This window comes from Triticum dicoccoides, chromosome 1B, assembly GCF_002162155.2.
Source record: "Triticum dicoccoides isolate Atlit2015 ecotype Zavitan chromosome 1B, WEW_v2.0, whole genome shotgun sequence".
NCBI classification, from domain to species: Eukaryota; Viridiplantae; Streptophyta; class Magnoliopsida; order Poales; family Poaceae; genus Triticum; species Triticum dicoccoides.
Genome location: NC_041381.1, coordinates 690,913,537 through 690,925,756, shown reverse-complemented (window position 1 = coordinate 690,925,756; position 12,220 = coordinate 690,913,537). Strand labels below are relative to the sequence as shown.

Below are 12,220 nucleotides of genomic sequence, written 5' to 3'. Positions count from 1 at the left end.
GACACTACCGAGAGCATCGATCGCGCTGATGACTCGCCTCCTCATCGTCCTCCTCGGTGCCGCATTGCCGCTGCTCTTCTCCCTTGCAGGTAATCAGGCAGCCGAGCGTTATTAAATGAAATGTGTGTTTTCGAGGTTTCATACGTGATAATGACGATGTTTGTTGCTCGTTGGTGTACACGTGCTAACCGCAGAGGGTGGCGACTGACCTGCCGGATCCGGCGTCCGTGGTGCAACTGCTCAAGAAGAACAACATCACCATGGTGAGGATCTACGACACCGACCCCACGGTGCTGCGCTTGCTGGCCAACACCGGCATTAAGGTGACGGTGGAGCTGACCAACGAGGAGCTGCCGCTTGCGGCGGCCGACGAAAATAATTTCGCGCTCCAGTGGGTGCAGAGCAACGTGAAGGCCTACTACCCGTCTACGCTGATCAATGCGGTGATGATCGGGAACGAGGTGTTCAAAGAGGCTAGTCACCTAAACTCTCAGCTCGTCCCAGCCATGAAGAAGGTGCAGGCGGCGCTGGTGAAACTGGGCCTGGCGGACGCCGTGAAGGTGAGCACGCCCATCGCGTTTGACGCACTCCAGACGTCATTCCCGCCATCCGCCGGCGCCTTCAAGGACGACATCGCGCTGTCAGTGATGAGTCCCATGCTCGACTTTTTCCGACAGACCGGTTCGTACCTCTCGGTGAACCTCTACCCATACCTCGCGTACCTGAGTACTCCGGGCATCTCCATCAACTATCTCTTGTTCCGCCCAAACGCCGGCGTGAATGACACCGTCAGCGGGCAAACGTACTTCAGCCTCTTTGACGCCCAACTTGACGCAGTCTACTATGCAATGGAGAAGTTGCCATCCTCCAGCCTTCGCGCCGGGGGGATGAGGAAGCTCACAGCAGGGCCCGATATAACCACAGAAGCGCGAGTTTCAGAGGGCAGTCAGCCAAACCAGGGAAATCATGGCGTGGGAACCCCACAAAACGCCCAAGATTTCATGGCTGGTCTCACCAGCCAGGTGCTGCAGGGTACCCCCGCCGTAAATGGAAACAGCCCGCTGGCTGCCAGCGCCGTCCGCGGCACCCCGCACCGTCCCAACACCGATCTCAACGTGTACATCTTCGCACTCTTCAACGAGAACAGCAAGCCGGCGGACGAGCAGAACTTTGGGTTGTTCTACCCGAACCAGCAGCCCGTGTACCCGAACCCGATCGACTTCGTTCATGGCGGCACCATCGGCGGGCCCGTGCGTGCGAGCTATTGCGTGGCGAACGCGGCGGTCGGGGATGCGGCCTTGCAGGAGGCGCTGGACTACGCGTGCGACAACGGGGCGGACTGCAGCGCCATCCAGCCAGGCAAGCCCTGCTTCGAGCCCGACACCAAGCTGGCGCACGCGTCATACGCCTTCAACGACTACTACCAGAAGAAGGGCCGGGCCAGCAGCGCCTGCGACTTCAGCGGCGCCGGCACCATTGTCAGCCAGGCACCATCAGGTGCGTGCGACCCGAGCCCGAGCTGGTGCGTGGCCAACGCGGCAGTGGGCGAGGCTCGGCTTCAGATGGCCCTTGATTACGCGTGCGGGCACGGTGCGCGGACTGCACGGACATCCAACCCGGAGCACGGTGCTTCGACCCCGACACCAAGGTCGCGCATGCGTCCTTCGCATTCGACGACTATTACCAGCGGCGTGGCCGGGCCACCGGAACGTGCGACTTCGCCGGCGCCGGTAACATTGTCCGGCAGGCACCAAATGTTGAGCACCAAACACGTTTAACGCTTTAATTACCCATCACTGCCATTGGTTATAAACATGTTTTGACTCAACGCTATCCCATGAAATCTGCCATGTAATTAATATCCTACCATTCCCACGAAAAAAGTAATTGATATCTTATCAAATACCAACGTGCAACAGATATATCTTACCTAATATAATGTGCAACTAATATCCTATCGAATATAAACGTGCATTGCACGTACATTTTACTAGTTCTTATAAAGGGAAACCTTGTTTTGTTGTTTTTTTAGATGGTTATTTTTTTCTTTCTAATATGAATAGGTAGTGGCTCGACCAAAATCTTTAATCGAGCATTAAAAATATAAATTCTTAACACAATTTTCTTGTTTGGTAGCGGCTATGCTGAAAACTTCAATTGGGCGTTCGTGAGCTAATCTTGTTTCGTTCTATCTAAAAAAATAAAATGGATAATAGGAGAGTCGATGGGAAATCTTACCTTTTTTCGATCTTATCTACTCTCTTCATTTTTGTATACAAGGCCACAAACTCGGATTACAGGTACCAATGTAAAATTTAATGCCTGCTTTACAAGTCAACTTTTTTCTTGTTTACTGGGATCATTAATACTCTGCATGCATGCAAAAAAACTGAGTGGAGGAAGTAGCTGACTGTCATTATGACTGCATGCATGCAAGTATTAAACATGTTGTTAGTACGAAAAAATATAATTAACTTTGCCTCGATTGCTGTTGGTGGTCTTGTATAAATGCAAAATGTATATTCCATGGTGTCCTTGTATATAAAAATGAAGGGAGTATAAAAAGGCTGGGCAAAAAAACTTGAATAGGGCGCTCGTGTGGTTATGTTGTTTCGTTCTATCTAATCTAAAAATTTAAAACTAAAACAGGAGATTCGCTGCAAAAAAGAATTCTACAGGAGTTTGAACCGGTAACCACCATGATCAGCACAAACAGCGTTGCCATTAGTAAAGAGTTCGGACGCTACATAAATTGTGCTAAGGAATTTTTATCATTTCTTGGACTATACACCTAGTCGTGTGTGCAGGGGCGGAGCCAGAAAATTGAGTTAATGGGTTCACTCATTAATCTATTGTGAAACTTTAGTATGACTAAGTCAAGTATAATGTCCTATTCCACACTATCATATAAGTTATAACAAGAGTATAGCACCAAAAGGTAGAATTACAAATTGAAATGTGATAGCACTTATACTTTATACATAGAAAACAAAATACTACAACATTCACACACAAAAAACGCAAGACATATTAGTTTGATGAAATTATAAAAATGTATTGTTTACATGTAGAGTAGTACCAAAATAACTTCCTGGTTTCAGGTGCAGCTTCTCGTTCCCGAAAACACGTGCAAAAATTTCAAGTTAGTTTGACAAGTGTATATATAATACCATCAATCAAAAAAAGCATGAAATCCCTCCGTCCCAAAATAAGTGTCTTGAGCTTAGTACAAATTTGTACTAGAGCTAGTACAAAATTGAGACACTTATTTTGGGACGGAGGGAGTACAAATTAATCACTCATATCAACTCGCAACTTGTGAAAAATGTATCACTCGCAACTTGCCCCTGTTGTGATCCAGGAAAAGGCAGCAACACAAATGAATATGGATCATCTTAATTATATTTCTTTGTACAGATGGTTTCATATGACTTCTTAAATCAACAATATTTGATGCACTTTACCTGCGTCTAATGGGTGGCCTTTAAGTGTCCATATCATAATCTGAATCTCGTGATCGGTTTCTGTTTGAGAAATATCGCCCCACAGCCTAGATCAATCAAAGTTCAGGAAATTAAATTAGAAAATTAGGGCAAGGGGCATTACCGCGCTATGCTAAATAGAATTTGCATAAGGTGATGTGATCTCTCAGTATCTTGAATATGTACTGTGTGCCGAGCTGTTGTTGCTTTCTTGCGGGCTTGCGGCTGGAGACGGCGATGCACCGCCGCCGTGATGGGTGATGCGAGCGAGAGTCGATTCACAATTGTACAAGACATGGAATTTGACGGCCTGACGCACGCAGGAGGCAGTAGCAATTTACTTATGGGCCTTAACTGGGCTACTCACGTGAAGATTTGTGGACTAAAAGGCTTTTAGCTTTCAGTAAAAAAAAGTCTTTTAACTCGTGCATTCCAACTTCGATGGGTGCAGAGGTTCATACACACGATTACGTACATACATGCACGTGGCAGCAAAAATTCGTTGGTTTCACTTGAAACCAACGCTACAACGCTGGCTCCGCCTCTGCTCTTTACGGTTGGCAAGTGAAGTTGTTGCTATTAAGTAAGATCTATGATCGGGCCTGCACTGACGGGATCGAGACGCTTGACCCGGTGCTTGAATTGGCGCCGGCGTTTCTAGAGTAGAACGCCGGCTTGGAGGGAGCCGGGAGAGAGAATGTGTCGCTGCCGAGCATCATGGCCACCGTGGACATCATCGGCCGGTCTGTTGGGTTGCCCTGGATGCAGAGAAGCCCGACATGGATGCACCTCAGCGCATCGCTCTCCGAGAAGCTCTTGTTCATGCACGGGTCTAGCATCTCCAGTACTGTTCCAGCCGTCCAATGCTCCCATACCTGCACGATTTGTAGGATCGATGAGCCAAACTGCACTGCAGCCTGCAGGTTAGTTAGTCAGACATTCAGATAACAAGCACGTACGGTCGTCAGGAGATCCTGAGATTGTTGGGAGTTGCAGCTGTCAGTGTTCTTCCTTCCCGTCACGATCTCGAGGACCAACACGCCAAAGCTGAACGTGTCTGATTTCGCAGAGTAGTTCCCGCGCATCACGTACTCGGGCGCCATGTATCCACTAAACAACCAATGAGAAGAGCTCATAGTGAGCTACCTACTGCTGGAAAACTTACTGTCTTACATGCTACTACTTACTGTGTGCCGACGATGCGGTTCGTCACGCCCTGTGTCTGGTCTCTCCCGAAAATTTTGGCGAGGCCAAAATCTGAAATCTTGGGGTTCATGTTCATGTCTAGCAAGACATTGCTCGCTTTGAGGTCACGATGGACTACTTTGAGCTGAGAGTCTTCATGGAGGTACTGCAAGCCTCGAGCGACTCCGTTTATGATCTTGCACCTTGTTTCCCAATCCAGTTGCTGACGTTTCTCTTCATCTGCTTTTTCATCAAAATAATTAGAAAAAAGTATTAAGATCAGTGTGATGTTACATTCTTATTTCAATCTGTGGAGAAAACGGAGAATAGAATCATGGCTGGACTAGTTACCGAAAAGGATCAGATCGAGGCTTCGGTTAGGAACAAACTCATAGATGAGCAGCCTCTCTTGTTGCTCCAAGCAGACGCCGACCAGTCTTACAAGGTTCTTGTGCTTCAGCTTTGCAACCAAGGCGAGCTCATTCTTGAGCTCCTCCACCCCTTGCGTTGAGCTCTTGGAGAGTCTCTTCACAGCGATCTCATCGCCGTTCAAGAGAGTACCCTGAATAAATTGTATGAAAGCTTTAGCTAAACCACAAAATTTTCAATGTTATGCATGATTGCCTGCTGGCTTCAAGATATATAGGATAGTTCAGTACCTTGAACACGGGGCCAAATCCGCCTTCACCAAGTTTGTTGTTCTCCGCAAAATCCTTGGTTGCCGCTCGCAAAGTTGAAATGTCAATTAACATTGACTCTACACTTTCGATGTCTTGCGCTTCATCGATGGAATAATTTTGATCTGTTTTAATATAAAATAGATGCCGATGTCACTGACATAAGTGCATAAAATGTTTGTTTGTTTCATTTTAGGCTCTGACACTGTAGCTGGAGAGTTTTGCCTGACAAACTGACATGTATACCTGGTTGCTTTGCCTTTGTGAATGCCTGGCGCCGCCTCCTCCTCAATGTAAAGAGCCAAGCGACGAGGTTTATGGCTGCTATCGTGGGCAACAGAATTATAAGTACCATGCCAGGAGCACTGTACTTTCTCCCTGTGAATTTGGCAATTTAAGATAACTCGTGTGTCGTGTCAGGTAACTATATTTGAGTTCAATAAGAGGTTTCACAAAATTGAAGTTTGAGCGGCCGGAGAAGGCGAGTAGAGTAGAGGAAAGCAGAGGAAGAAGAGCAGAGGGGATGCACAGCGAAAGGAGAGTAGCACATGAGAAGTTAAACACTCACCCTCTGATGTCGCCGATGCAGGAGCCATGGGCACTACGGCCGGCGCCGGCGCTCCAGATTGCGCCGGCAGCTTCACGATCACCGGGCCATTCATGAAGGGCTTGGTCTCGTAGCGGAAGCTGCATCGGGGAGCAAGAAGCCTGCCGCCGATACTGTCCGTGAACTGCAACGGCAGCTGAGCTAAGATCTGGGCGAGGCAGTCCCGGCACCGGCCCGGCGTCAGGTCCGGGGTGCACTGCGCCCAGCTGTACACCTTGGGGAACTCCCGGTCCAGGTCGGCTTGGCCGGTGGCGTACCGCCGCGTGGAGTTGTACGCGGCGTAGTCGGCGGTGGCGTTCAGGAGCGTGGCCACGGTGCGCTGGTACCGTCCCGGCTCCGACGTGGCGTTCCCCGAGTTGCGGACCGTGATGCTGAGGTCCAGGCCCATGGGGCCGGAGTCGTCGGCGGAGAGGAACTGGACGTCGGAGTAGCGGAGCATGCAGGCGTCGTAGTAGATGACGGCGTCCTTGGAGCCGGGGCAGACGTTCTGGAGGTTGGCGAAGGCGTTGACGAGGCAGCTGGAGCAGGCCCTGGAGCTGGCGTCACCGCGGCAGAGCGCGAGGGCCGTGACCTTCTCCGGGACGGCGCCGGCCTCGGCGGTGGCGAAGAGGTTGGGCGACGCCGACGCGTTCTTGGGGAGCGCGGCGGCGGCGAGGTTGAGGTTGGCCTGGTACTGGCTCTTGTCGTCGAATTCGCCGCCGTCGCCGCACAGTGGCCACGGCTCTCCTGCGACGTGGCCGCCGTGCGCGAGCAGTAAGACGGCAAGGACGAGCACAGACAGGGCGAGACGGTGGGCCGCCATTGAGAAGAGCAGCACGGTGGACGAGCAAAGGTAGCTGCTTTTGAAAACGGGGAAAATTTAATAGCAAGTTGCCGACCATGGCGATTGGCAGTTGGCACTGAAGCCGCCATCCACTCACGCAACTCGGGCCACGTTTAATTTCTCAACGTTTGCGTATAGCAGCTTCACCTTTAATTTCCTTTGCTTTAACATTTTATGCACAAATTTTCTCATTAACAGTTTTTAACTCAGACTATTCTATTTCGCGAAAGTTTTGCTGGTTCTTACACCATTTAGGGAATAGTTTGCCAGTTTTTACCCCGTTTAATGATCTCTCACATAATTATCATCTGTAAGTACACATGGCATGGTTAAAAGGGAGGTAGTACCCCCTCCCACTAGTGATCAAACCCTACATTTGACACTTTAGTGTCTCGCTATTGCCGATTATCATTTCAGGAGGGCAGTGTTCACGTTATAATATATGTTTCTACGTTACAAAATTTGAATCAAGTATAAGATTAGTGTATTTAAGTCATGTAATTTTCAACTGATACAACATTTGGCATCATCGACAAAAAAATATTGTAGATCTAATGACTATTTGGTTCGACAAATGGTGTATATTCTAGTATTTTTTTAACGATGTTTGTTTTTTTTTTGCCGGATTTGGGCCCGAGGCAGGCCGGAGCGGGCTATCCGGATAGGCAGGTGCGGTCCGGGAGGTGTTCGTGGAGGTGTTGGGGCAGCACGGTTGTCTTGGACTCTTGGTTGGACGGCGGTGTGATCCAGGTAGCTGACGTTCAACGGTCGACGCGGATCTGGTTTCTGGTGGTGGACGACGGCCGACGGTGCTCTGCTATGGGGGGTTGACTTGGTCCGCGTTGGATGCCTTCGCGTTGTGTCCCTCTTGCTTGGTGTTTGTGGTGGCGTTAGTTTGAGGGATGCCCTCCGGGCGTTGCGGTTTCGTCATACGGATCGGTGGCAATGACCATGGACATGGCGGCGTTCGAGCATGCTCAACGGTGGCTGTCGGCAGTCACTAGGTTGTCCCCCCCCACCCCAGCCCCGGTCCACCAGGATCGGCTGGGGACGCAGGCGTGGCCGTTTCCTACTATGGAGGTGCCGACCCAAACCCGGTGGCTGATGCCGGGCTGGGAGTGAAAGGTGGCCCCTTTCACTCTTACTACTGTGGTTGGGTGGTTGAGACGGGGATGATCAACGGTGCCCAGGGGCATGGATGCGGGGTGGCAGTCCCGGACGATGGGCTCCACGGTTAGCTTTCCGACAGGCTTCGTGGTAGCAGTGGTGGCTTCATCTCTCGGTCGTGTGGAAGAACGGGGAGGTAGCGGTGGGAGGTTCATACTTGCCATGGCAGTGCCCAGATCTGGGATGGACAAGCTGACCCTCGTTGAGGTCGTGGTCGAGACTCCTCTTGGTGGTGCAGGCGTGTGTCCAAGTGAAAGCCCCGTGCTTCTGGCGACTGGCGCCGCCGTCGGCGACGCCCATGGGTGCCGCTTGCTTCTTGAAGACGGCATCGTGGATCTTGTCTCTGTGCTAGGGCTCACGGTGAAAACCTTTGTCTGTTCTCAGACTCGGCAGCGGTGACGCTTCGCGCCGTCACCCTCTTGGGGGAGTTGTCATTGAGCTCAGGGGTCTGTGTTCGGGCCTTGGCGAGGTGTTAGCATGTTCTAGGCTCATGTTGTATCTTTTTTATATGCTTTGTAAGGGGACCTCCCCATCATATTGTATCGTTCGGCCGTGTATTTTGGTTCGTTGCTTTATATATAAAGCGGGGCGAAAGCCTATTTCGAGAGACTTGTTTGTTGTGTCCATCACACCATCAGAGGCTATACATTCTTTCAAGTTTCAATACGGTTGTATCACCTTAATATATCAATTTAGTGAAATGTCCTTCAAAAAAATTGACGCTCTTCTGGGTTGAAAGCAGACCATTGACATGGAGGCCACTCGCCCCAACCTCCAAATATGAAGGTCAGCATGCTCGATTTATTTTGCAGTTCGTGGGAGGTACGGCGACTTTACTAGAATGTTTTCTTTTTGACTGCGATCATCATACGGATGATTATTATGACAATCAGCCCGATATGATAACGCGTTGATTTTAGGTGATGGATGTCTGTCCAGGGCCATAGACCCGACATGCTGCTAGTGGCTATCTAGCCATACCACTGAACTTGGACTTTGGAGGAATTTAATACGGATTTCACGGACTAGTAGAGATGGACCAATAGGATTGCGAACTAGGAGAGGAAGAGCCCGCACCCCCTGAAAATCAAGGGGCAGAGAGATTGGTTAGCAGGAAGGCCTGTAAAACCCCCGTGAGTCTCCGTGAGTCTAGCATTTTCGGTCCACATAGTCTGCCGGACGAGCCGGGGCGCGAGGAAACCATGGAATTCCCAAGTGGCATTCGGTGTCATCGTACGTGTAGACGCAGAGCGGAGACGCATGCGGTCAAAGTCCTAAAGGCAGGCGGCTACGAAATCATCCGTCAACCAAATCTTTTCACAAGTGTTTAGAAATCATTTTTGGCTGGACCTCGCCGGCGGCGACCCATACGAACACCGCGACGCAATTGGCGATGCAACTTGCTGCCTTCCGTTTTGGCCGTCTATGCAGAAAGGGTCTGTTTAGGACACATCTAGATGTGACATAGTTATGCCACATCTAAACTGATTTCCACTTTGTTTGTGGTGTATTTTTTTATTCTAGTTTTTATTTTGTTTCCGATTGCTGCAAGTATATTTGTGGGAACTTAGATGTGACATCTTTAAAAAACATTTAGATGTGAATTAGACAAACTGATGCAGAAACGGCCGGATCATTGTTAAACAAGTCACACCCTACGTCGTCCACTAGACCACGGGCACGGGCTGCGCATCTTGCCGAACAATGGATTACTAATTCTTTAGCCGGCAGGGGCGGACCTAGAACAAAAACTTCCCGGGGTCCACGTGTACGCCATAAATGATGGATACTATGCAATAATATACACAAAAGTAACCCATTAAATAGCTTAAAATGTCCAATAATAAAAAATAATTATCAAAATGAAGTGTTCCCTTGAAATTCTTGTTGATTGTGTAAAATTAAACAATAAAAAATAAGATCTCCAAACAATACGAACAAATATGATCAGGCAACATAAATTCCCTCGTAATTCGTTGATTATTATGTTATCACAAGTGCACAAGGAGTTACACTATTTGTGTTTGTAGGCAGAAACAACAAATAAAGCTTGCTCTTCGAAATGTATGGTTGTGAAGTTAAACTTACTTGACATTGTGTCTTAATGCTGCCGCACCGTCGACAAATAATCCAAGGTTCCAAATGGATGTGAATCACTAAGGAAAATTTATCAAATCACAGAATCCGTGTCTCTGTTGCAATACCCTTGAATTTGAAAACACCGGCCATACAATCTAGGTAAAGAATTAGAGAAAATTGGGATATGTACATATGTTTCAGACAAATTGGCGACCTTACCGAGAGCAATACTATTTCCTTTGATTATTTAGCAATCTGCAGCCGCCAGCGAATGAGCGCAGGGAATGGCGGCTGATGACTAGCAATTGCTCAGGGGGTGAGGGGCGGCGGTGCTGCGACGGAAGGAGGCGAGCAGGCACCAACCGAACTGGCGCAGGATAAACACGTATGTGAGCGGTAGGATCCAATCGATCGCTATCTTGTTTTCTTTGCTTCCTCGAGACGATTGACAGCCGGATGGGCCTTCAACTAGATGGGCCGTGCCTGAGCTCACTCCAACTAAGTCAACGGGTGTGTCACAAAAAAAAAACTAAGTCAACGGGTGTCTAGATTAATTTTTTACCGGTGTCCAAGCCTCAAATACGAAGTAGTATACACGTAAGCGCAATTTCTACCCGGTGTCCTGTGACACCGGCTACGTGAACGTAGGTCCGCCCCTGTTAGCCGGTACTTGGTCTTCACATAATAAGATGCTTAACTTTGACATGGACGGCTTTGCCACTTGCGCGGGCGGCTGATCAACTTTGACTCGTTGTTTGTTTTCCACTCGATGACCCACTCGTGGAAAACTGGCGCGTCGAGGATTATGGTGGAGCCAATGGACTGGTTTGTCTCGCCGGGTAGGCTGAGCATGGTGGTGGGGGACATAATGGCATCTCTAACGCGGACCCTTAAATCGCGTGTATGTGGTCCGGACGTGATTTTGTCATTTAATATGGTCCTGTATCCGTCTGCCAGCCGGTCCGGAAGTCTTTTTTTCTCGCAAACTAGGGGAGGGGCTTTGCGGACGTCCGAACCGCTGCCACACACGCGTCCGACAACTCTGGCCCACCCACCCACCCCGACCCCCATCTCCTACGCTTTCTATCTGACGCCCGTGCCGCTTCTCGCCCTGCATTCATGCCGGTCTAGAGCATGCAGCGGCCGACATTGATGCCGCGTGATGTGACCGGACGTGAGGATGACATTGACAGACGCAACCTCTCGGGCGACGGCGCTTGAATGCGGATGCAGCGTCCTGAGAAACCAACTTTGGGCGTTGCGCCACATTAAAGCAGATAGACAAGTCTCCAGTGATGGAAAAGTCTGTTCGGCGCCGTCCACAAAGTACTCTCCAGTGATGAACAAGTCTTGGGCCTCGACACCGGCAGACGGCTCCGGAGGATTGTGGCGACACCGTCTTACTCGTCGGCGGCTGGCTCCTCCGCAAAGGAGGAGATCATCATCTCGTCCGGCGACGAGGAGGACCAGCACCGCAACATCGGTGTCGCCGCACCAGTCACCGCCGCAGACACTCATCCTCTCACAGGACATGATGTATGCGATGATGGATACTAGTCACGAGGAGCGGATGGAGCTGATGCTCCGTCGCTCGCTCCTCCACGTCCAAAGTCCGGCGGCGCCACCGGAGACGCTTCTCCGTGCTGTCAAGCCGGAGCCCACTTCCCCTCCCTGGTCTCCCCCGCGCATCCTTGAAAGTACCTGGGATGGTTTGCTAGGGTGTTTTGGAATTCTTTTGCTTCTCTTGGGTTGTCTTTGCGGACTACTCGTAACAAATTTACGATTGAGCATTTCTTTTTCAAACTGTCATACTAACTAATTGTTTAAAATGGTTGTCTTTATTCAGCAGTGGACCCCTCTCGCTAAAGCCTTGGATGTTGATGGTGTTGCATTGATAGTTTCCAAGATCCGCGCCTCCACTATCACCGTATATACCCCATTGCCCCCCTTGGAGAACCGCCGCAAAGTTTATGTGTTTATTGTCAAGCCTACGCATCCTTTGGTTTGATCATTTAGGATTTGTACGTGGCTTGTTTGCCCTGAACTATCCATGCCTTCCTGTTGAACCTTATTCTGAACCTTGCCATGATGTCTTTATTTATAAAGTCGGGCTTCTGTCTTTTCTGTAAAAAATGAACACGGTAGCTCTACATGTTTATCCATACATACCAACACACATGTGTCCAACGAGTCAATAAAA

The 12,220-nt window shown here is 49.6% G+C and overlaps 1 protein-coding gene and 1 pseudogene across 1 annotated transcript; one reads left to right on the top strand and one right to left on the bottom strand.

Moving 5' to 3' along the window:
• The first annotated feature begins 208 nt into the window (after window positions 1-208).
• On the top strand, window positions 209-1,786 carry LOC119350957 (annotated as a pseudogene).
• Window positions 1,787-3,910: 2,124 nt separating this feature from the next.
• LOC119349732 (cysteine-rich receptor-like protein kinase 6) lies at window positions 3,911-6,775 on the bottom strand. Its single transcript, XM_037617820.1, has 7 exons — window positions 5,913-6,775; window positions 5,591-5,722; window positions 5,327-5,469; window positions 5,019-5,229; window positions 4,670-4,907; window positions 4,442-4,592; window positions 3,911-4,357 (listed from the first exon to the last, which is right to left on the bottom strand). Exons 1-7 carry the CDS (start codon window positions 6,751-6,753, stop codon window positions 4,073-4,075), a joined length of 2,001 nt encoding a protein of 666 aa, XP_037473717.1. The 5' UTR covers window positions 6,754-6,775; the 3' UTR covers window positions 3,911-4,072.
• Window positions 6,776-12,220: the final 5,445 nt, after the last annotated feature.

Coding starts and splice junctions, on each gene's coding strand:
- LOC119349732 (XM_037617820.1), bottom strand. CDS start 6,753: ATGGCGGCCCACCGTCTCGCCCTGTCTGTGCTCGTCCTTGCCGTCTTA. Junction 5,723..5,912: donor TGCATCGGCGACATCAGAGG/GTGAGTGTTTAA, acceptor CCAAATTCACAG/GGAGAAAGTACAGTGCTCCT. Junction 4,908..5,018: donor CCTCGATCTGATCCTTTTCG/GTAACTAGTCCA, acceptor ATGAAAAAGCAG/ATGAAGAGAAACGTCAGCAA.